This window comes from Aricia agestis, chromosome 4, assembly GCF_905147365.1.
Source record: "Aricia agestis chromosome 4, ilAriAges1.1, whole genome shotgun sequence".
NCBI lineage: Eukaryota > Metazoa > Arthropoda > Insecta > Lepidoptera > Lycaenidae > Aricia > Aricia agestis.
The window spans coordinates 22,457,896-22,483,955 of NC_056409.1; the positions used below are offsets into that span (position 1 = coordinate 22,457,896).

At 42.1% G+C, this 26,060-nt stretch overlaps 2 protein-coding genes across 2 annotated transcripts in view; one reads left to right on the plus strand and one right to left on the minus strand.

Annotated features, from left to right (window-relative positions):
• LOC121726169 (serine/threonine-protein kinase D1) overlaps positions 1 to 26,060 on the minus strand; it is a 63,932-nt gene that overhangs the window by 16,864 nt on the left and 21,008 nt on the right. The gene's annotated exons all lie outside the window — the stretch shown is intronic.
• On the plus strand, positions 20,185 to 26,035 carry LOC121725828 (juvenile hormone esterase-like). The gene is made up of 6 exons (XM_042112939.1): positions 20,185 to 20,248; positions 21,243 to 21,394; positions 21,633 to 21,976; positions 22,683 to 22,895; positions 24,804 to 25,607; positions 25,723 to 26,035. The coding sequence occupies exons 1-6, from the start codon at positions 20,203 to 20,205 to the stop codon at positions 25,880 to 25,882; spliced, it is 1,719 nt and encodes a 572-aa protein (XP_041968873.1). The 5' UTR covers positions 20,185 to 20,202; the 3' UTR covers positions 25,883 to 26,035.

Consider the following 26,060-nt stretch of genomic DNA (forward strand, 5'->3'; position numbering starts at 1 on the left):
CCTCAGGATGTGGACTCTACGAACAACGTTCGTAGAGTCCACATCCTGAGGACTCTACGAACTCTACGAACTACGAACGAAAATACTCTACGAACGTTGTTCGTGTCCACATCCTGAGGATGCTCCGGTGTTGGGGCGAAACGCGCGTCGAGGTTTTCAACCTGCATGGTGGTGAGGGGCCTTGCACGGATTTGCCAACATTATTGCTTGTGTTTTGGTGGTGTTTACGGAATTGGTTGAGGTTAAGTCGAATTTTGAAAAAGGCACTAATGCAGAATAAGAATTATTTCATACATTTTAGATCATTTTAAGAGTATTGTTTATACCTTTGAAGTCGGTTTCAATTTTTTGTTAAAAAATAATAATTTACTTTCTAGCATCATTCGAATCTGGATAGTATCGATCAGTTTGTCGCAGCGCAAATTCATATTTTTTAACACCAATTCTCGTATAATAAACGTAGACTTACGATTATGGATTACTGTATAGATTAATCGACTTGAAATCTATTATTGCAATATTTCGGTGTTTCGACAACTCCAAAAATTTGTTCATTTTCTACAGAAAATTTCTAATTATTTTATTCGCAACCAACCAGTCTAAGCTAAACGTTAGTGTTTAGAGGAAATATTGGATCACTAATCATGCGTATCGAGACCTATAAGCTTTGGATTTATGTATAGGCAGTATAGGCCTTGGCTTATTGGGCGGCAGCGTCCTAGGAGGGCGGCAGAGTTCGTACATACCTAGGCCTTTAAATCCGTTGTGGATGATTTATACAGTATTTTTCATAGCGAAATAACCACTCCTCAAATAATGTAGTGCCTGGGACAAGATTTTTTAAATTACCGTATGGTTGCCCAAGCGCATACGGCATTCTCACAACATAGTCGGCCTAGTCCAGAGGAAAGAACTAGTCAATACGTATGTGCGGGTTTTCTCACGATGTTTTCCTTCACCGTACGAGCGTCCGTATTATGTACTTGAGATCAGAAAATGTCTCATAGGTACACGCCTCCACCCGGGTTCGAACCTGCACCCTCTAGGAGTGCGAATCGAAGGTCTACCCATTAGGCCACGAACGCTCATACTCTTCGTACATAGGGGCGGTTAAATTAAAGTGGCCTATACTCATTACTCATATAAAATATAAATCCGGCCCTGCATTTTTTTTATTCTCATTTTTTTTATGATTACTTTATTAATTTAGTATGCTTCTTGTTTGTATTTGTTCTATGATAACTTTATCATTGTGATGTCACATCTTGGTCCCAGCAGAATATCAGTGCAGCAGTCTCGCTGCTAATGCTGAGCTGGGTCCATCTTTGGCATCACACAATATAATGTTAATTTAATTTTTCTTTGTCCTTGTTCTTGGGTCTGTTTTGTAAATATTGTGTTGTGTGATGGGCAAAATTAATGTTTTATTCTTATCCTTATTCATATACGCACGTTATTATAGGTGCTATAGGTGTAGGACGTACGTAGTTGTTTGTTCGCGGCCGAGTCGAACGAAATGAGTAGCGTCGAGGTTGAGGGTTTACGTCTCCTTTGGCCTGCTGGCCTGCTGGCCTGTATCGCGCGCAGGCGAGATGTTTGCACCGACTGGCGTATTGTTTTCGAACACTAACGTCAACAATGTGCACGCGTGGCGTCTATTTAGATAACTTCAGCAGGGCTTTATAGTCTCATTAGAAGGTCTTGCGTAACGTCGCTCGTTTCGCCGGCGTGCCGCGGGCGGCTCTATGCTTCCTCGAAACTCAGCAATCACTTTGCTGAGTTTGCTCTACTAGCAATGGTATTGATAATTTTCTTTAGATTTTAGAATATCTCATGCAGTCCACTTTTGCTTGTTATAGAATATAGAGTATGGACCACTACAAACGATTGTGCCCGAATTGACCAATCGTGCTATTCCAGTGGAATGACAGCGAAGATTTCGAGCATGGTAATTGGTCAATTCGGCACCGCTAAGCTCCGCTCCGCTCCGCTCTGCTTCAGTGGAAACGCAGCCTTACGAACGTGCCAAGGGGCATAATATTCGATTGCCCTTTCTCTCATCATGTTGTCTAGGATATCTGTAGTGGCTCAACGGGGTTTTGGCGTTGGGACGAACGAATTGACCTTTTCTTAATGCCTGTGCAGAACGACTACGACAATAGTGTATTTCATTCCATTTCCAACCTTTTACTTGATGCCAGGCTGTAACTCGCAGCTCGCTCCATTACCGTCATGACTAATGAAGTACTGTTTCGGCTGCTCTCGCAGAAATTATACCTACATTACAGTATATCTAAATCATTCCGACATAAACTTAATTTTTGTAATAATTTTAAGTTTCGATAAAGATTGTATACACGAGCCGGCAAGTCTATAAACAATAAACACTAGATTTTCCGTTATCGTCGTTTGTTATTTATTCATTACTAGATGTCCCGCGCGGCTTCGCCCGCGTAAATTAGGAATTTTACAGAAACCGTACATTTTCCCATAAAAAATATTTTCCCCGTTTTTCCCGCATTTTCCTGAGTTTCTTCGGTCGTATTAGTCTTAGCGTGATATTATATTATATAATATAGCCTATAGTCTTACGGTCGTATGAATAAAAATTTAGCGTGGGTTTTTAGAAGCTTTAAAAGCCTGTTGTAAAATTTATTATGAATAAAGGTTCTCTAACAGTGCTCTAACACCGTTTTAAGGTAACAGCTGTCAAAGAATAGCGCATGTTTATTAGGCCTGTTGTAAACCTATTTCAAGCATAATCGTTATGAATAAACGTTTGCTAACAGTTGTTTAGGCTCGAAACGTAAAATAGGAGTTCGCAAACTTTAGTGAAGCCTCGGACCTACTTTAAGACCATTTTAAGAGACTGAAAATGGACGCAATATCGAATATTATCGCGATTTCTGACATTATTGCAATTTCAAGAATCAGTAAGGGTCTCTACAGACGGACCGCATTTCAACTGCAATCCAACCGCAAATTGCAGTTCAAGTGCAGTTTAAATCCAGTTGACACGATTTCGGGTCTACACAGTCGGACCGCGTTTCAACTGCAATCCAACCGCAAATTGCAGTTCAAGTGCAGTTTCAATGCAGTTGACACGATTGCAATAGAACTACAATAGAACTACATTCGACTGCAATAGAACTACAAACCATACAGTTTACACGACTGCACGCCAACTGCAACTGAACTGCAATCCGACTGCGCGTTTGGTTTGCAGTTCTATTGCAGTCGTATTGCAGTCGTGTCAACTGCATTCAAACTGCACTTGAACTGCAATTTGCGGTTGGATTGCAATTGAAATGCGGTCCATCTGTGTAGACCCTACAATAGAACTGCAAACCAAACGCGCAGTCGGATTGCAGTTCAGTTGCAGACTTGCAGTTGGCGTGCAGTCGTGTGAACTGCATACTAACTGCATCTAAACTGCACCATCCTACCCGCCCGCACGGTCCGTTCTCCAGCAGTGCAGTTTGGATGCAGTCGGTATGCAGTTCACACGACTGCACGCCAACTGCAAGTGAACTGCAATCCAACTGCGCGTTTGGTTTGCAGTTCTATTGCAGTCGTGTCAACTGCATTCAAACTACACTTGAACTGCAATTTGCGGTTGGATTGCAGTTGAAATGCGGTCCGTCTATATAGACCCTTAGAGACATTGTGTCAAATGCACCAATTGTAGGCCTCAAAAGTAAAACAGAATAAAATAGTATTTTTAGTCATCTTCTCCTTCTTTTCATTATTCTTCTTCTTCTTTTATTATGGCGGCCTTAGTGAGTTGCCAATGTCAAAGTCTACTTTGCTCTATGATTTATAAAATCCATAAAGTACATTTATTTTTTGTTTACTCTTTATTTTTGACACATATTGAATACAATTTTTAATCTGTGGAATACGATAAATTGACACACTACCAACATTACCAAAAAAAAATCTTATAAAACGTCATCTAAAGGTATTTTACTTAGCGAAGGCTTAGCAAGCGTTTATTCATATGGAGTGTTATAAGACGGTTTTTAACTTTAGTGAACATTTTAGTTAGAAAGCTGTTAAAACGTTCACTAAGATTTTTTTATTCATACCACCGTTACTCGATAAATGATCAATCTAACACTGAGATAAGTTTTTAAATCGGACCTGTAGTTCCTGAGATTGACGCGTTCAAGCAAACATACTCTTCAATGTTATTATATTAGGTAGGTATAGATTTTTTTTATCTATGGACGCTTCACACCACGTCAGTCTGGCCCCGTGGTAAGTACCTGATGGACTTGTGTTACAGGTACCAGACAACGGAAATATATTTAATACTTTTATACTATACATATATTTAAGATTTTTATTAAGTATATGATACACATATTTAATACACATCCATGACCCAGGAACTTTGAAAACTTTTTGTTCCGTCGGCGGGATTTGAACCCGCAACCTCCGGCTTGAGCTACCAACGCGCTCACCACTGAGCCACAGAGGTCGTCAAACTATTTTTAGAAATAAAATAAAGATTTTTTTTTAATTATCGCTTGACAAACTCGAGTCTCGATCTAAAAGACTATGAAATGGTATAATATGGTAGTGATGATGATGATGATGAATGTAATTTGCATAGTAGCATATGGTTCCTGTTCTTAAAACAACGCCGAAACTCCCAAACTTGTATCTATAAAGAATCAGGAGTTCTCTCAGCACCTTCCGAACCACGGTATACCAGGTATATCTCGGTGCAAAATCTTACTTGTTGGTAGCATATGCTTAGAATACTTCTCACGAAACCGAAGTCACCACACGTTTCCCTATAAGTTTTGAGGAGTTCCCTCGATTACTTATGGATCCTTCATCAGATCACCACTTTTGTGAATATAAAAATCGGGTAACGTACGGCGGAGTAATCGTTGAATATAAGAAAACGAACATAACACCTCCCCCATTTTGAAAGTCGGTTAAAATTGTAGCCTATGTGTTATTCTGATGTATAAGCTATATTATTGTAAAGTTTCATTAAAATCCGTTCAGTAGTTTTTGCGTGAAAGAGTAACAAACATCCATACATCCACACATCCATACATCCAAACAAACTTTCGCCTTTATAATATTAGTAGGATGTAGCCTATAATATATTATCACGCTAAGACCAATAGAAGCGGAGCACCAATGAAGAATGTTTCAAAATCGGGTGATTTTTCCTATTGTGCTGCGTAAACGATAAAAGTTTCGCAAAAATTGGCAGAATTTTCTTTATTTACCCATGAATTAGTTACTCTCTCGGGTCTGTGGCTGTTTGGTTGTTCGTTTTGTTCGGTGTTGCTATGTGTCTGTGCGGATGATTTTCTTGCTCTCTGTATTCGATGCCTATCCCTATCCTGGCTGAGGCGAGCCTCACGCTCTACAGATGATTCTCTTTCTCTCTGTATTCGATTTCTATCACTATTCTGGCTGAGGCGAGCCTCACGCTCTACAGACGATTCTCTTTCTCTCTGTATTCGATTTCTATCACTATTCTGGCTGAGGCGAGCCTCACGCTCTACAGACGATTCTCTTTCTCTCTGTATCCGAATTCTATCATTTTTCCGACTGAGGCGAGCCTCACGCTCTACAGACGATTCTCTTTCTCTGTGTATCCGAATTCTATAATTTTTCCGACTGAGGCGAGCCTCACGCTCTACAGACGATTCTCTTTCTCTCTGTATCCGATTTCTATCACTATTCTGGCTGAGGCGAGTCTCACGTTCCGTTGACGATTCTTCATCTCTTGCTGAACGTGCTCTTTTGGCATTCACTGTACTACGACCTATGTTCGAACGACGACGTCTTCCAGGCATGATCGTATAGTAATACCCACAAAGCAACAAATAACCCAATCGCAAAGCAAAAACAAAAGTCCGTTTTTCTAACCAAGTCAAATATATTTTTATCGACAATTCAGAAACCAAAGAACCAGAAACAATGAATATCTGAAAGAAAGCGCTGTGGTTGCTCCTCTGCGTTACCGTCTGCACAACCACACAATGACGAAATACACTATCTACTACAATAACATAAGCCCGAAGCTTATGAGAGCCCCCGGCCGGTTCCGCTGTAACCGCTATGTCCCTCGGCCGCCGCCGCGCGACATATTTTTTGATTCCGCGTAAGTTTATACGTTTGAAAACTTCTAAAGTATTGATCAAAATTGTACAATGTAAAAGACAATTATAATCTACATTTAATGTCTTAGCTTCCAAACATGTTTATTTGGATAAGGGTTAATGTTGTAAATTGTTAAAATCGCTTCGTAAATAAGCCATTATTTTTCGTAAAAAGTAAAGAACAAAAATGGCTATTGTGAGTTATCCCTAAGAAATAGACATATACCATCGCGGACTTTTTTGTTTACCTTATTAAGGTGTATAATACTGTAGTACATTATTTTGATCTATCTCGTAGGGTTTAGCCAGCGTTTGCAATATAAACGCAAAAAAATGAATTTATTTACGACATAACATTAGAAACCTCTAAAATTATCAGTGTTTCTCTACCATATTATGCATATGTTATACATATAAACCTTCCTCTTGAAACACTCAATCTATTAAAAAAAACCGCATCAAAATCCGTTGAGTAGTTTTAAAGATCTAAGCATACATACACACATACATACAGACAACGGAAAGCGACTTTGTTTTATACTATTTAGAGATAGTTATACCTACTAAATTACGTAGGAACAGCTGAAGTAATCGGAGCAATAAATACTTGGATATCGATAGAGCCATCCGATACAACAATAAAACTAGCGATTAGTATAATCCATGGCCGCTGTTGTTTTCCTACACTTGGCAGATAATAAACATAATTTGAATTTTCACAACGAATTCAGAAGATGTTGAAACAGTTGCCGGAGCAGCTAGCCGCTAGCGACAAGCTGAGAAACGGATTGAAACTAGGGGTCGCAAACCGGTATCCCGAATTTCGTAAATACCGGGATACCGGGCCAAGGTCTTCTTAATGCCGGTATTCATTTTATGAAAACCGGGATTTTCGGTATTTTCGGTTTTAGTACAATAAATGAAAAACAAATACAAATAGAAAAACATACGCCCTTTTTAACAATCTCCCCTAGCATTGAAATACTTGGCATAAACATATCAAATTGGCGAGATCCGATATCATCTAGAGGGCAAGTACAAGTTAGCCTTGAAGAAGATTGGTGTTCTTAACAGAGCGAGACAGTATTTCGGTCCGGATCAATGCCTACAACTCTGGAAACTACTGACTCTGGCGCCTTGGCAGTTGGCAGGTTCGGCCTCATATGGAATAACTACTGTTCTCATCCTTGGGCAGGGGCGCCAAAATACTAACTGCTCCCTCTGCATCGTATCCACCGAAGGGCCGCTCGAATTGTTGACGTCCATAGTATTTCAAACAGGCTGGACCCCTAGGAATTACGCCGAGATGTAGCTTCAGTCTGTATACTCTATCGGTTGTATCACGGGGAGTACTCTGAGGAATTTTTCGGAATCATACCTCCTGCAACTTTTCGCCATCGCCCCACGCGAAAAATATACCATCCTCATCACCTTGATGAGTGGCAGTCTTCTACCGTGCGTTTTTCGCGTAACTTTCTGCCGCGCACTGTGAAACTCTGAAACGAACTGTCACCAGCAGTTTTTCTGGGCCAAGACGATTTGCAAACCTTCAAGAAGAGAGCGTATTCCCTCTTAAAAGGCCGGCAACGCACCTGCAGCTCTTCTGATGTTGCAAGTGTCCATGGGCGACGGTAGTTCCTTTCCATCAGGTAACCCGTTTACCCCCTTATTTCATTTTAAAAAAATAAAATAAAAAGGAGAGTCAAGTTCAATATAAAAGTTAAGCCTGGCTGTGGGATTCACTGCAAAAAGAATTGAGATCTAAATGAGTGCCAAGTTCTTTACAAAATCGAAATAATATGTATTTGTAGAAATAAAATAACATTATGAACAAGTATTAAACTCTATTTCTTTGCTTTACTTATTGGATACGTATAATAACAGTTAATGTTGTTTAAAATATTTTATTTTATGAAATTAATGGTGTATGCTGAATGTAGGTATATCAAATAATAATTGAAAATTGTATTTTATTAAGAAAATAAATTTATTAAAGTTAGATTCCTAGACTATTCCTACGCAAACTAACATTATCATAGTATTTTTTCAACTTTAGCTTAAATCCCGGAAATATCGAAAATACCGGATTACCGGTATTAGTGTGGAGCCAATACCGAAAATGCCGGTATTGCTTAAATGATCCGGTATTGCGACCCCTATTCAAAACCCGAGCCCGTGGGCCGTGTGTGCCGTGTGTGCCGTATTATGGAAAACATAATATTATTATAAACACTTATTAAATCTCACCATCGCGGAATTTTAAGTCTCGTAATCATATTTTAATTTTTTTAGTTTATTTTTCTCGTTTAAAAATTATTTTAAGTTTAAACACACGGACCAAGGTATAAACGCAATACGCGGCCGAACTATAAATTTAATAATAGTAAGCCTTTACATATTATTTTATTGATGCTCAGTAAAATATTATTTCTGCATAATTATAGAACGATATTGTTTCTTTGTTTACGTTCAGAATAATAATTAATTGGATGTTATGAAGATGTTATGAATAAGAAGTAGTAACTTTAAATTTTTATGAATTTAACCTAACCTGACCTTAGCTAACTTACTATAATAAACTTGCGTGCAAAAAAATCGACCCACCTCTCTCCTTATGATTCAAACGGTAATAACTCAAGTATTAAATAAATGTTGGTATCGTTTTAAAGATAGTACAATAAGGATTTAATTAATGCTATAGTTATTGTAACTGTAAATTGTTTACTAATTCTACAGCCTTAAGACAAAAACCGGTCAGTGTGGCATAACATTTCAATAGGCGATTAATGACATCTTTCTTGTTAAAAACACTAAAACATTGATTTCAATAGCTCGTAGTGCCACCCATTACCCTAATATAGGTTTCCATCCGGTTTTTCCTTGACCTTATCAAAGTTATGATGAACTCCTGAGCGATACCATCCCCATCTTCCTGTACAGCCACCCGGAGGTCCTGAAGGGTATCTGCGGCAAGAGTCTGGGCCCTGACCCTCCATTTGAGTTCTCCCTATGGGTGATCAATAGGATTAGGGTAAGGGCTCCTTACAGGCCATTGGCCAAGCCCGAAATTTCCACGTCGGAGAGATATTGACGAACTATCGCAGTAACGTGCGGTCGAGCATTGTTCTGCATCAATATGAAACCTTCACCAACAAAACCAGCGCACGGCACCGCATGTTGTCCCAGCACGCCCTGAATATAGCGATGGGTATTCAAAGTATCAAGGCGCGGCCCGGTTACGAACTCAGGATTGGTTTTTGCATCAAAAGAAATATCGCCTCATACAGTCCCCGAACTCCTACCAAATGGAACCCTTTCGTCAATGCACGCCTGCGCAAATCATTCTCCTTGTGTACGGTATGCTTTCCTGCGACCATCGTTACCATAAAAACTGATTTAGCATTCATCAGAAAAGAGCACGACCCGCCATTGCTCCAATGAAAAATCAAAATGAGAACGTGCGAAACTAAGCTGCGCTTGACGGTGGCTGGAGCTAATTTTGGACTGTTAGCGAGTTTTAGAGAAGTCAATCAGCTGCCTGCAAGTATCCGTCGTATAGTCTCCTCAATTACTGTAACTCGTCGGACTTCTCTTGGTTGTCGTTGCACTTGAACTGCAATGATCTCATTGATCTCATCGATTCCCCAAGGACGTTGACACCTTAAAACGGTCATCACCTTCAAATGAGGCCCAGTGTCTTCCTGAACATGGTCGCATGGTAAAGTTTAGAGTCTTTAAAAAACTTCGGTATACTCATGTAACCAAAGTTCGACTTAAATTAAGACTTCTAGCCACAACTCGTTGTAAACTTTCGCGTTGCATTATAATTAAACTTTTTAATCGGGACTTAACGCGACTTCATTCGTTCGTTGCATTATAATTAAACTTTTTAATCGGGACTTTAAGTCGCGTTAAGTCCCGATTAAAAAGTTTAATCACAACTCGTTGGCTAAATTCAGCTCTTAGCAAAGCCCCTACTTGAGAGGCTTTATTTGGAGTAATGTCCATTTTGCTACAAAGAAATTACGTCCAAAGTCAAGTTAAATGAACAATAAATCGATAAAAATCAAGACAAAACAGAAACAATAAGATTTGACCGATTTTTCCCACAGAACAAAACCGTTCAATTAACGATTAAATAACTGAGTGATGGGGGTGCTGCTTAGTGATTTGTGTCGTTTGTAGTCAAGCATGTTGGGTTTAGAAAATGTAGAGTAAACGTACACATACATACTACCTACCTAGGTAGGTACCTACTCACATTATTAGTAAAAAGAAATAATAAATAACAATATTTTTTAAGTTAAAACGACTTTAACAGAAATGCGCGGGGTGGGTCGAATTTTTTTTGCACGCAAGTGTATTATGTAGTAATATTAAATAGCTTAATGTCCGTGTGTTCCTCCTTACACGTGTTAATCCGCGGAGCCGCTGACAACATTATGTATATAAAGATATTAAAAGTCCCAGAAAATAATATTATGTATAGAAGTTTTTATCCCTAAAATCTACACTAATATAATATTATAAATGCGAAGGTATCTCTGTCCGCCTCGGTTTCACGCTAAAATTACTGAACCGATTGTAATGAAATTTTGTACTTAGATAGTTTAAAGCCTGAGAAAGGACATATGCTACTTTTTAACTGGACAAAGGAGTTGTAAGGGGGTGAAAATGCGTAAATTTGTTCAAATTAAGTTCCAAAAATTCATAATAGATGGCGCCGTGCGCCTCCTACATCGCGCTGACGCTTGCTCAAACTTAACGTCTTTCTATAAGAGGTGGTATCATCTTGCATTAGAGTTTCAATTTTTTCGATTGTTATTACGTTATTAAATAACTCAGAATTTATCTATGCAGTGACAGTTAAAATGTGGCAATATAAAGTTAAATTATAAAAAATGAAATATTATGTGCACACTGCACAGTTTTTAGGTGTTTTGATATAAGGGGTACCAGGGTTTTTTTATAAAAGCTTTTGACACCAATTTTGTTGACATCGCGCGCTATAAACTGAAGTCCACGCGGACGAAGTCACGGGCAACAGCTAGTCTATACTAATATTATAATTATTATAATTCTGCAGAGTTTGTTTGTTTGAATGCGCTAATCTCAGGAACTACTGGTTCGATTTGAAAAATTCTGTTACTGTTGGATAGCCCATTTATCGAGGAAGGCTATATATTATCACGCTAAAAATAAAAGGGGCGAAGAAATAGAGGAAAACGTGGAAAAAACGGGGGAAATTATATAAAAGGGCTTATTTGAACGCGCTAATCTCAAGAACTACTGGTACGATTTGAAAAATTCTTTCAATGTTAGATAGCCCATTTATCGAAAAAGGCTATAGGCTATATTTTATCACGCTGAAACTAATAAAAGCGAAGAAATAGAGTAAAATGTGGAAAAAACGGGGGGAAATTATTTGAATGGGCTTATTTGAACGCGCTAATTTCAAGAACTACTCATCCGATTTGAAAAATTCTTTCAGTGTTAGATAGATATTTATCAGTGAAGGCTAGGCTATATTTTATGATGCTAAGACTAATAGAAGCGAAGAAATAGAGGAAAATATGGAAAAAACGGGGGAAATTATATGAAACTAGATGTTCCGCGCGGCTTCGCCCGCGTAATTTAGGAATGTCACGGAAACCGTACATTTTTCCGCAAAAAAAGAAACCTATGTCCTTTTACGTGGTCTATTCTTCATGTGTGCCAAATAACATAAAAATTGCTCCAGTACATTCAAATAAGCCCATTCAAATAATTTCCCCCGTTTTTCCCACACTTTCCTCTATTTCTTCGCTCCTATTAGTCTTAGCGTGATAAAATATAGTCTATAATAGCCTTTCTCGATAAGTAGGCTGTCTGACACTGAAAGAATTTTTCAAATCAGACCAGTAGTTCCTGAGATTAGCGCGTTCAAACAAACAAACAAACTCTGCAGAATTATAATAATTATAATATTAGTATAGACTAGCTGTTGCCCGCGACTTCGTCCGCGTGGACTTCAGTTTATAGCGCGCGATGTCAACAAAATTTGTGTCAAGAGCGGAGGTAAGGACGCCATATTTAACTTCAAGTTTCAACCAAAGATTTGACATTTTGTAGTTAAAGTTAAAGTTACAGTTGAAGTTAAAGTTAGTTGGTGCAACCCAGTCCTAATGAATTGCAACTTGCAAGCAGACTTGCATTTTGCGATTTTAAAAAAGTGAATAATTATATGTTTCATTATATGATTCTCCAAAGCGACAATTTTAGCCCCGCAGTAGTTCTTAAGATTAGCGCATTCAAATAGTTTTTCCCGTTTTTTTCACACTTTCCCCTATTTCTTCACTTCTATTAGTCTAAGCGCAATAAAATATAGCCTATAGCCTTCCTCGATAAATAGGCTATCTAATACTGAAATAATTTTTCAAATCGGACCAGTAGTTCCTGAGATTAGCGCGTTCAAATAAGCCCTTTCAAATAATTTCCCCCCGTTTTTTGCATACTTTCCTCTATTTCTTCGCTCCTATTAGTATGAGTGTGATAAAATATAGCCTATAGCCTTCCTCGATAAATGTGCTATCTAACACTGAAAAAATTTTTCAAATCGGGCCAGTAGTTCTTGAGGTTAGCGCGTTCAAATAAGCCCTTTTATAACCGAATCGCACCAGTAGTTCCTGAGATTAGCGCGTTCAAACAAACAAACAAACTTTTCCCAATTATAATATTAGTATAGATTGCTTATTATCTTAAAAACTACTGGAGCAATTTTTATGTTATTTGGCAAACATAAAGAATAGACTACGTGTAGGGACATAGGCTATTTTTTGCGGAAAAAGGTATGGTTGCATGAAATTCCTAGATTACGTAATCGAAGCCGCGCGGAACATCTATATATATACGGAATTGACTTCTAATCATATAATTCTTGGGACGTGATCTACTATGCTAACGCGGACGGAGTCGCGGGCAACAGCTAGTATATTATAAGTTCCAGCAGCAGCTGCGCGCCTAATATATCTCGACGCACCGAAGTTGCGGGCAACATTTAACTACCAACTAGTTACTACATACTTTAATACGCCAGTCTACGGACTACGGCTTATGGATACTCGACAGGGCAAAACCAGGTCGTATAGGTCCGGAAATACTGTTGGTGACAGTTCGTTCCAGAGACTGCCACTCATCAAGGTGATGAGGATGGTATGTTTTTCGCGTGGGACGATGGCGAAAAGTTGCAGGTGGTATGATTCAGATAGATCAAATATTGGGAACGGCCGTTACAGGGAGGAGGACTTAACAGGAGCACTTACACAGAGGGCTCAGTCCGTTGGAACTTGGGTAAGACGTTGTTATGAGCACGCAGCTTAGGCCTTAGTAGCGGTTAGCATTACTGGAGTATGGAAAATAATATAAAACTCATTAGATATGATTATCGCCGTTGACAAAACCTCTAGCTGTCAGTAGACGGATCCGATCGGACTTTGACCAACACCTCGACATAGACCTCAAGCTGCGAGCACGCTCAGTGCTCCGATCCACTGCACCGTGTGTACGGCGGAGGGCCAAGGCCGCAGGGCGCCCGCCCCGCCCCAGCCCACCGGGTCGTCTGTTGTCGCAGAAGGCGATCAAATTTACGCAACACGCTGCCAATTAGCATGTAAAACATTTTCCTCCGCCGAAACCGGTTGCGAACAATGATGAGGTTCAGGCGGGTTAAACGATGTGAGGTTTCGCACATATATTACCATAAATATCATGGGACATTTTGTATTAGATTAATTTTAAGCATAATGTGATTACTGATTAGTGATTAGAATCCATCGTGTTTAGCGGGCGGCGGGCGGTCGACTCGTTCTCGAGAGGCGCGTCGGAACTCGCAACTCGTAAGGAGCCGCAGGCGGACACTTCGAGAGCTCGAGACATTGTCGGTCGTTCAATCTCTCCCATTTGTTTACATGATGAATGATGATAGATAGCGAATCGCGTGACGTCACGGCGGCCGGTGGCCGGGGGGCGCCGGGGGGCGCGGGCCGGCTACAATGTAGGGCGCGTTGTTTGCGGCCGGACACATGCCGCTACGTCACCCTCGTCACCGTCATCGGCCCGCCGGACCTTCTGACGGCACGGGGTCGGCGGGCCGAGGTGGTGTGATCCTCCGGCCGGAGTGGCCTCGCTGCGGAAAACCTGTGCTGCGCCAAATTAAGGCGACGCCTTGATAATTTGGCCGTAGCGATGTCGATTTTTCTCAGCAATGACTAAAGCTGAGAAATTAAAGTTTATTGTCAGTGTTCATCATGTCTTTCTCATTGAATTACCCATAGCATAATACGATTGGTCAACTTTTATAACACAGAATAATCAATCAAAAATACCTCTGTAAAAAAAGGGATTCCTATTTTGCCAACAGAGGATGGTGCTTCCAAAATTTGTGCATAAATTGGTTCAAGCATTTTGTCCATAGCTTATATGAAAATATGTATCTATGGTTTTTAAATTACGCGACAAAAGCCATTTTGTCGCTTACGCCCTTTTTATTTTTTGCTGTTCCATTGCTAGCAATCTAAAAAAAACCGACAAGCCACCGAGAGCGACCGAGACGAGAACGAGAGCTCGAGGCGAGACGAGAGCGCCCTGTACACACTCGCGCTCGGCCTGTCTCGGGGTGTCTCGACGGAGTGTGTACAGCTACCATAATGATTAATCCGGCCGCGGCACCGCCGCTACATCTAATAAGTAGCGATACAAAAATGCGCTACCGGTTTATTACTCACAAAAGTCTAAAGATAATTTACTGGCGGAGTGTTGTCGGTCGATGCTTGTATTTTTTATCGCTACTCGCTCCACGTGTCCGCCCGCCCGGGTACGCGGAACCTGCGTCCTGGCGATGGCGGGGTCACGCGGTCACAGGGTAACGTCATTGCTACGATCATGCACTGTGCACTATGCAGCATCCGTCCCAAGTAAAACGTAGTGATTATATTCTCTTTGGTCCCAAGTAACATGTAACAACAAACTTTGCACTACTAGCGGCCCTAAGTTTTGTTCTATTTAATTGTAATTTGTAACGGTACTCAAATAAAAATTGTGAAAATACTTATTTGATTGCGGTGTTATTTTTAGCTTTATCTCCTCGTTTTGCTCACTTTGTTCCCACGTGACACGTGTATATAAACGTCAATAGACAGACTACTATACGGGATTTAACGCTTTTATTTAAACGAGCATTAGCTCACCGCTGCATCTCCAGGGTCGACAGTGGTAAGCTAAGTATTCAGAAGCAGGAAGCCATGCAGATTTCCCTACCCGACCAAAGCGGGAGATAGCACGAGATCGCAGGGACTAAAAGACGAGGAAATATGTGTGTACATAAAATACGTGACTGCCGATATAAAGCTAAATCAATGGTGGGTTTTATTGTGTGAAATTAATATCAGCTAATATGTGACTACTAATAGCATACAGCTAATAGTTGAGTAATAGTCTGGACTCTGGAGTACATGAGGCTAAGCGAACGTGTCTCCAGGTGCCGCTGGGAGTGTTGATGACGTACATGAGGCTCAGCGAACGTGTCTCCCAGTGCCGCTGGGAGGTGTATTTGGCAATTATCTTGTTTTTGTGATTGGCGTCAATGAATTCCTATGAAATGATCTGAAGTCACGTAACTGTGATAAAACTGATATTTTGATACCGAATACCCTATCATCAGCCGTTTTGGGCGCTGAATAACCCGGGTCGAGTTAGTCTCGAGCTTTGGAACTGTGATATAAATTATAATGTAAACTCTAGGAAACACTGAGTCACTTGCAAAAATGCATGCGATACTTTGTAACACAATTTTAATATGACTGCAGTTTCTGAACCCAGAGTTAACATAAAAAAAACGCTTTTTTTTTATCAGTTTTACCTAATGTTAAAAAACCTACTAGGGGTCCATGACGCTCGAGTGACTACAAAATTACCACCTTCCCCTCCCCTACTATCCTACGTAAGCGGGGCTAATTTTGGCAGGATTCAGGAAAAACGCCACCTTACCACTTGCGACGTGGACTCGGCACGAGTCGGCGCTATTAAAAGCGAATTAGATAAATAAAATCAACATCGGCCTATATTCTACGAGTTACGAGTTACGACGAATGCATAAGGAGATATTTTGCACGTTTACATGAGGTGCGTTATGCAGCTCCGAAACCACTAAGTATTTCAGCATCGCGGATCAGAGGCCACTCCATGCAACGAACTGGCGCCTGGTATTTTCAGACCGCTCCGGCTTCGGAACCTTCGAGAACCTTTCAGTCCCTCGTACTGCGTCGTTGAACTTTCGCAATAGAGGGGTTTTCGTTGTCCCAATTCAAATGTAATGCGTCACCTCCGGCGCTTATTGTGAGGCGATCTGTGTCTCATGTCTCCTCGTATTGCGGCCACATTGCCGCTCGCGTATTCCGCGTGGCAACAGACGGCGGGCGGCGGCGATACCATAGCGATACGCGGGTCGGGGGTCGCCCGCCGCCGCTGCACCGCCCGTGCACGAGATAGCGTATCCGATCTTATTTATGTTCCTCACCCGAATCGCCGTGACATAATCGTTTATCGCCGCTGACCTCGCCGATTTGCATCGAAACGCGAACACTCTGCTGCGAGATTCTTTACATTAAGTATGTTGGCTTTCAAGAAACTTCGCAGGTGCGATAGAAATGCGATCGCCGAGGAGAACCAAGGAGGAGTCATAGTCGACGACCAAAAAAGCTCTCGCGTCTGGAGGCAACAGGTCCTTACGTAATTTCAGTGCGTTTGACAGGATCGATTACGAGTTACGACCACGACCGTCCGCTCCGCGAGGAGCTCCACACGAACTATGCGAGGGACGGAAGAGAGTAGAGACCACTCGGAGATAGCCGATATATAAAACGACGTAATAATATACAGATGCGACCACGATACTAATCGAGAAGTAAAAATAAGATTAACTGGATTAAGTTCAGGTCGGGCGATAAGGCCAGACGGGGTCGGCCGTCGGTGGGAATGGCTACCTACTGGCTACTATATAGTCTATCTATATCACTACAGACGACGACGCTACAATTCACACAACATCTAAGTTTTACTGTATACAGATTTAAATTTATATAATATGTAAATTATACGGTAACGGTCGAGTCTCGTTACTCGTATGAAACGTCCCCAGATAAATAAAACCTTCCATTTTTTATATCTTGTGAAACCATACTGAAAATATGTCTAAAAAACCGGCCAAGTGCGTGTCGGGCCACGCGCAATATAGGCTTCCGTATCCGTAGTACCGCTAGTTTTTTTTAATTTTTGTATGGTCAATGAATGTACATTTAGATTTTAGAACGTGTTTTACACTACTATACATCATCTCAGTTACTTTCAAAGGAATTTGAATGAACAGTTCCTTACTTCGCCAAATACATTTTTTTCAGTTGATCGACTATTAGGGCGCATCGACGCGAATTCGCGCCACTAAAACTACGCCACGGATTTTGATGATTCTTTCAGTGTTAGATAGCCCCTTCAGGCTATTATTTATCACGCTAATAGGAGCGAAGAAATAGAGGAAAATGTGGAAAAAACGGGGAAAATTATTTGAAAGGGCTAATTTGAACGCGCTAATCTTAGGAACTACTGCGGGGGTAAAATGGTCGCTTTGGAGAATCATATAATGAAACATATTATAATTATTCACTTTTTTTAAATCGCAAAATGCAAGTCTGCTTGCAAGTTGCAATTCATTAAGACTGGGTTGCACCAACTAACTTTAACTGTAACTTTAACTTTAACTACAGTGCAAAATGTCATATCTTTGGTTGAAACTTGAAGTTACCTCCACTCAATGCTCATACGTGAATTTCTCCGGTTAAAGTTAATTTTATACCTGTGCGACGCCGTGGCGGGTCGCTAGTAAACTATAAATAATTAACCATAACTCAATAACTTATGAAGTCTTCTTAGCCGTGATAGTTTTCCTTTTAAATTCAACATATTTCCTACTCCCGTGAATTTTTCCACATTTCCAGAAACAACCGTTTAGCTGGTAGAAGGGGGAAACACTCGATTCTAACGATTTTTTTCACTTTAAAACTTAATATTTCACAAACGGATCTCTAAATCGGAAAATGATCTAAGAATACTCATAATATTTGTAAAAAACCTATCCAAAGACGATGGGGTGGACGCGAAAAAAAAATTCTGCCCCGCTTGATGTGTATTGTGTAGGGAAGGTACCATAAAAATATTATTTTAATTCATGAAGCCCCAAGCGGCCACATCCGGCCGCGATAACAATAGATTTAAAGCTATTGTGTCTCGTTATTCCGCGATCGATGGGATTTCATGTACTTACCATTTTGTCGGCATCATTAATATGTGCATTCATGTCAAATTACAGTTTTGTAGATCCTATAGTCTCTGAGCAAAACCGCGGACGGACAGCCAGACAGACACATAGACAGACGGACAGACAGACGGATAGACAGACAGACAGACAGACGGACAGACAGACGGACAGACCGAAACTATAAGGGTTCCTTTTTGACTACGGAACCCTAAAAATGATATCGTTGGAAGAGTTTAAGACGTGAAAGTACGGTCACCTTCGCATGTTTACCAATTCCGATTTCCGATTGATTATTATTATTAGAAGCTGCGTTGAAGTTTACGATTGATAGAGTGCAGAAAAATCCCAAATGCATTTTTAGAGTTCCGTAGCCAAATGGCAAAAAGCGGAACCGTTATAGATTCGTCATGTCTGTCTGTCTGTCCGTGTATGTCACACTCACAGCCACTTTTCTTCGAAACTATAAGAGCTATACTATTGAAACTTGGTAAGTAGATGTAGTCTGTGAACCGCATTAAGATATTGATACAAAAATGGAAAAATTATAACCTGACACCTGAAACAAAAAAAAAATCTTTTAAGGTTTCATAATAGGGTTCCGTACCCAAAGAGTAAAAACGGGACCCTATTACTAAGACTTCGTCGTCTGTCCGTCTGTCTGTCTGTCTGTCTCCAGGATGTAACTCGAGAACGGTTAATAAGTAGAGCGTTAATATTTTGTTGCCGCTATAACAACAAATACTAAAAACAAAATAAAATTAATATTAAAGGGGGGCTCACATACAACAAACGTGATTTTTTGGCCTTTTTTGCATCATCATCAATAATAGCAGCAGGTAGGTACTAACTTGAATTTTTCTCAAAGTCTTTAGTTATATGTGTAATTCAATATTTTATTATAATATTAAAATAAAATAAACTATTCAGGGAGGCTCCCATACAAAAAACACAATTTTTGGCCTAATCTTGCTCTATAATGGTGCGCGAGTTCGACTCGCACTTGGCCGATTATTCTAACCTGAATAGTTTGCGAGAGAGACTCTTCCAAAGTGGTAAGTTACCCCCCCTAACTTCTAAAGTAAAAATATATCATGTATGTACCCTACTATAAAAACTACCAACGAAAATTGGTTTGAACGAGATCTAGCTAGTAGTTTTTTGATACGTCATGAATGGTAAACCATAATAATTAATAATAATAATAAATTTTAACTTTCATAAATTCAACTAAAATATTAAAAAAATAATCAAAAACCTTTTAATTTCATTTAAATAAACCTTATTGCTACTGCGGAACCCTACATGGGCAAGTCCAACTCGCACTTGGCGGATTTTTTTAAGATTTTCCTTCACGACTCTCATTAAAAGTTACCACTCCGGCCTACCAATAATTATTTTACTTCGCATTGTCAACAATTGATAATTACGAGATAAACGTAATTCATACGCGACGGTTCGAATACTGCATGAAACGAATCAGAAGGACAACAGATAAATCACACTAGATCGTACTGGATTCGCCTGGTTTCGAGGGGAAAAAATGCAGTATTTTGGGAGAATTTCAGGTTCCTAAGTCAAAAATTTTCGGTCAGGGCGTGTTCGGGCGTGCGTGCGTGCTTGCGTATCAGTATGGGGCGCTTCGTGCGGCGCGGCGGCGGCGGACGGTATATATGCGCGGCGCGGCGCGGCGGCCGCCAGTGTGCTGCCGGCTTCTGACGCGACATGGTGGTCCACGTGTTCACGGTGCTGGTGCTGGGTCTGGCTGCAGGTGAGTTCCCCCACCCTGACCCCCGCATCATCACTAGGCCCGATACCACCACCCGGCAGAAGACGATCGGATGTTAACATCGAAATGTTTCTGGAGGATTGGCAGATCATTGAGTGCTTAAAGTTCAGTGGAAGTGAAAAGAAGAAACTGGAGCGGAGTCACAGTACTGAGTTAACGAGTGTCACAGACTTGAAAATGTAGAGAACGGCTCGGTTTGTGTTGCTGTGTGGGGAGGAATTTTTGTTTCTTACATGTTTTTTTCACGATTTATTTTTAAAATTATTTATAATAGAATGATGATGAAAATACTCATGTAAGTGCCTATTCTTAGACGAAGAACTTAACTTTATTATTTACTAGCTGTCCCGGTGAATTTCGTGTCACTTTAAAACCTTCCCTGGATTTCTACGAATATTTTAAAGACTAAAATCAGCCTAATCCGTTCAGCCGTTTTCGAGTTTTAGCGCGACTAACACATTTGAAAATCCATTTTTATATATAATATTACCTATTCAGCATAGGTACACAATATTATTATATTTTGAGGAGATTGGGTCATTTCAAAATGGGGTTTTGTTTAGATTCGTTATTCGTTACCCATATAATAATTTTCTGAACAATACGTACAAACTGTAAACATCGCACGGGCTAAAGATACGGTAGGAAACGACACGGCCTGAAAGGCCTTGTACAATTTGGTGTTTTTAATGTAGCCGTACTCTACAGGTCGTAATAAAGTTTAATAGAAAGAAGGATTCTTTCGCAAAGTTCAAAACATATTAACGGATGTTTTTCATATTTAAAACACTTTCTCCTGGCAACCGTTCGTCTGGACGGCGGCGGCCTTGAGCCAAAAATTATGCAAACACAGTGGTCCGCCGATGCAGCTGCCTGGGACCAGTTTCGTGGTGCTGCATATCTGTCGAACACTTTCCTCCTTTGTTTATTGTCCGATCGTAACGGACTCGGCTGACAGCGAGTGCGGGTGTTGCAGCGCAGGCGCAGCCGGGGCGGCGGTGCGAGGCGGCGGCGCGCGTGGCGGGCGGCTGGCTGTGCGGCCGCACCGCCTTCGCCGGCTCCACCAAGTACGCCTCCTTCCTGGGCGTTCCCTACGCCCGCCAGCCCCTGGGAGATTTGAGATTTAAGGTAGGCGTGGGCTTCGTTGTGCACAGTGCAATGTTCCTCTCAATATTTAATATTTTAATTTTTTTATGTTACCGCAAAAGTGGATTTTATAACACAGGTGTACCGTGTTAATTTATATTGTCTTGACTCTTGACATAATTCCCGAGTTCGTAAAATCCTATCAATTCTGACCGTGGACCGAGCGAAACGTCGAAGGGAGGAAGAAACATGTGGTGAACGGTGCGAGTGGCGATTTCAGGAGCTGCAGGCGGCTCCGGCGTGGGACGGCGCGCTGGACGCGACGGCCGAAGGCCCGGCGTGCCCGCAGCACGACGTGCTGTACGGGCCGCTGGTGGGCGCCCGCAACACCAGCGAGGCCTGCATCAGCGCCAACGTGCACGTGCCCTGGGAGTACCTGCCCCCCGTCACGCCGCCCGCCTTCTCCTCGCCCTACCGCACCGGCCAACCGGACGAGCGCGCCGGCCTGCCGGTGCTAGTGTTCGTGCACGGCGGGGGCTTCGCCTACGGTTCCGGGAGCACCGACTTCCACGGCCCCGACTATCTCATCGACAAGAACGTCATCGTCATCACTTTTAACTACAGGTAAAGGCGCGACGAGCGACATACGCGATTACGTAAGGAGTACTATCAAAACAATGAAATAGATGTTTATGTTTTAATCGCAAGGACTCTAACAATTTTGATATTTTGCAAATTGCATATTTAGCACGCGCGGCGCCTCATCCTTATCGCGAGGAGTACGCGCGTCGCGCAGGTAGCGTTATGTAATCTGTGACGAGCCAAACGTGCGAATTCGCCCGTTTCTCACATCCAAACGGCTCTATAAAAACCGGCACTCAATAACAAACTCACAAGGCCACCTGTCGAGGAAACATATTTAAAAATTATGGTTATTTTGACACGTTTACAACTCGAGCCACTTACGCTCGTATGTGTGTATAATATTCTGTTAAGTTAGCCAGCTCATACGATAAGACATCGTGCATAATCGGGACTCAAAGATTGCCTTGACCTGTTTTAAGTATCCATTCTGTGGCTCTGAAGTTGTCACTACTCACTACATAGAAGACAAAATTTCAGCGATGTTAAACAATAATCACGAGCGACAGACGGCCCCCGGCCCCCGTCCACGTGCCATCACTGCCAGCTCGAGGTCTCGTGGAATCGTACCTGACACACAACCGTGAACCTATTTTCTAATTACAATAATTTTCCGCAGACTTATTTTGACACTACTCGTGTACGTTTAATTTTCCAGGTCGTAGAAAAATAATAAATATTATTTCAGACTGAACGTATTCGGCTTCCTGTCTCTGGGCTCGGCGGCGGTGCCCGGCAACAACGGGCTGCGGGACACGGTCACCCTGCTGCAGTGGGTCCGCGACAACGCGCGCGCCTTCGGCGGAAACCCCAACGCCGTCACCCTGGCCGGCCAGAGCGCCGGCGCCGCCATCGTCCACCTGCTCACCCTATCCCCCGCGGCTGAGGGGCTGTTCCACAGGTGAGACACTTCACTAATTTTTAATGTGAAGAGGCGACAATTTAATTATGACGAGGTAAATAGTGCTCTCTCAAAAGTAGTACATTGGTTTAATGCTAATCATTTACTTTTGAACTCTAATAAAACAAAATGTTTAAAATTTATCTTGCCAAATGTTAGGCAAGTACAAACCAAATATCAATGTACTATTAAATGATGAGAAAATGAATTTAGTGGACACCACCGTATTCCTAGCAGGGAATGCAAATCTCGCGAGATTGGGGCTCAAGCGAGATCCCGCGAGTTTATGAATACAATACCCCGAGATCTCGCCAATTTCGAGATCTCGCGAGATTAGCAGTTTGGTGGTTTTTTTTTGCAAATAATCACAATATTTGAATTAATTACGAAAAAAGGGAATAAATATTATAAGTACTTAAGTATTAAATTTCCGTTGACGATAACTTTTTAACGTGCACGTTAGAGGACATCACGACGTCTACACTAATTCTGAACCGCACGTTTTGTGCGGTTCAGAATTAGTGTAGACGTCGTGCGTCCACGGTGCGAAAAATCAAAAGGGCATTTAACGTACCCAGCGTTTTATCGTGGAAGCCGGCGTCCACGATAACGTGACGTCCAGAATTATAAAAGCGCACATTATCAAACACAAATCTTTTAGTAATAAAACAGTTCTTTTATAACTAACAAAACAACGAAAAGTCAAAATTCAGAACCTAGTTGAAAATCACAGTGCACAGTTGCTTAGGTCAGCTCCTCTTTGTTTTGACTACGTGATCGCAACTCCGTCCGTGTCAGTCCGCGCTTCGAATAAGACGTTTTTATGCTCAAGTGCGATCTCGTCAAACTCGCGAGATCTCGCCTTTTTTTCGTCCGAGATCAATCTCGCTAAAAAAGGCCGAGATTGCATTCCCTAATTCCTAGGCATAACGCTGGATTGTAAGTTACAATGGGGTAATATGTGGAATATTGCAAAACTGGCAGATAAGCTTAGTTCTGCAGCTTATGCTGTTAAAAAATTCGTGAAATCACTGATGTAGAGACCGCGCGATTAGTTTACTTTAGCTACCTTTCATAGCATAATGTCTTACGGCATCCTCTTGTGGGGAAACGCGGCGGACATTAATACAATATTTGTGCTGCAGAAGCGAGCTATTCGTTCTATTTATAAGATGTCGTCCTTTGAATCTCTAAGACAAAAATTTAAAGAAATAAGAGTTCTGACCGTCGCATCTCAATACATTTTGGAAAATCTCTTATATGTTAGAAAGAACATAAATATTTTCAAAAAGAAAAGTGATAATGATAATGTAAATACTAGAAATAATAATAAGTTAGCAATACCAATGTTCAGACTAGCCAAAGTAAGCAGATCCTTTAAAGGCCAATGTATACGCCTATACAATAAAATCCCAGAAAATGTTCAAAATCTACCCTTAAACAAATTTAAAAAAGCAGTTAAAAAACGTTTGTGTGCTAAAGCGTATTATAAAGTCAATGATTTCATCGAGGACAGCACACCTTGGGAATAGGGTGGCTCCATGCAGGTTACTTTTCTTTTATTTTGTTACATAGCTGTAAGCCATAACATTGTAATTTTCCATTTTATTAGTAAAAGATGGCCCCGTGCGAGTTTCTTACGCCGGTTCTTTTCAGCGGGGTAGTTCCCGAACCGGTGGTAGGCATAGAATTAGAACATATAGTATTTTGATATCGTTGGTGGTAGGCAACGTAGTTTCTTCGTTCGACTTTCAAAAAGTGTATCATGATACCCATTTTGAATAAAAAAATATTTTATTTATTTTTATTTTATAGTGATCTTCTTTCTTCCTAGTTCTTACGCTTAGAGAAGCGGCAGGATACATTTATTTTATCCTCCAGATATGTCAAACTTATCTTTCGTTGCAGGGCTATCATAATGAGCGGCACGGCCGTCCCGAGCTTCTACACGACCTCCCCGATGTACGCCAAGCTGGTCGCAGGCCTGTTCACCGCCGCGCTGGGCATCAACGACACCGACCCCGAAGAGGTGCACCGGCGGCTCGTGGCGCTGCCGCTCGACGCCCTCATGGCCGCCAACGCGCGGGTGCAGGACCTGATCGGCGTCACCGCCTTCATGCCGGTGGTCGAGGCGGAGCACGGGGGGGTCCGGAGGATCCTAGACGAGGACCCGGAGACGCTCCTTCTCCGGGGTCGCGGCAGCGGCGTCCCCCTCGTGATCGGCCACACCTCCCGCGAGTGCGAGACCTTCCGACCCGTCTTTGAGGCCATCGACCTGATGACGCGCCTGAAAGCGAACCCGACGCTCCTGCTGTCCCCCGACCTGATATACAAGACGACGCCCAACGTCTCGCTGGATCTGGCGAAGGAGGTCGAGAGGAGGTACTTCGCCGGGGCTCCCACCATGGACGAGTACCTGCGGGCCTGCTCGGACACGTACTACGTGTACCCGGCGCTGAAGGTGGCCGACATCCGGCAGCGGACGGGCGGCGCGCCGGCCTACCTGTACGACTTCTCGTACGAGTCCGCGTGCGGCGTCATCAGGAGCGCCTTCCACCTTAACTTCACGGGCGCCAGCCACATGGAGGACCTGACGTTCGTGTTCAAGCCGACCGCGTACCGGCCGAGCCCGCCGTGCACCGCCTCGGCCGGCCCCGACTACCAGCTGAGCGAGTGCCTCACGACAATCTTCAACAACTTCATGTACTGCGGGTGAGAGAACGTCACTTCGAAAATAAGGAGCTCGGATCCGACGCTGATGCCCTTCGGTAGCGGGGTCGCTCGTCGCATGCGACACAAATTCAATCAATTTTTTTTTCGTTTTCAGGGAGCCGACGTGCAACCAGTCGCACTGGCCGCCGGTGGGCGGGGAGCGGCTGCGGTACCTGGCCATCGACCGGCCCAAGTCCTTCAGGAGCTCGGAGGTGTCGCGCGAGAAGCTCGACATGGTGGCGTTCTTCGACGCGCTCCAGCCACGGGCCACGTGATCGCCGGCGCCGGGGAGACCGGGGGACGCTTTGACTATATGGGGCCGCTCGCGCCCGCCGCCGCTCGCTAGGTTTTAGGTTTATTTATTGTAGTTTGTAGCTTTAGACGTATATAGGAGCACTCGGTGTACCGAATGAAAAATAATTTGTTGATATTTCGTTTAGAATCATGATGTAT

Excerpts from the sequence above, each read along its gene's own strand:
- LOC121725828 (XM_042112939.1), top strand. The coding sequence starts at position 20,203 with ATGGTGGTCCACGTGTTCACGGTGCTGGTGCTGGGTCTGGCTGCAG. Across the intron at positions 21,977-22,682 it reads GTCATCACTTTTAACTACAG|ACTGAACGTATTCGGCTTCC; the intron begins GTAAAGGCGCGA and ends ATATTATTTCAG. Across the intron at positions 22,896-24,803 it reads GCTGAGGGGCTGTTCCACAG|GGCTATCATAATGAGCGGCA; the intron begins GTGAGACACTTC and ends CTTTCGTTGCAG.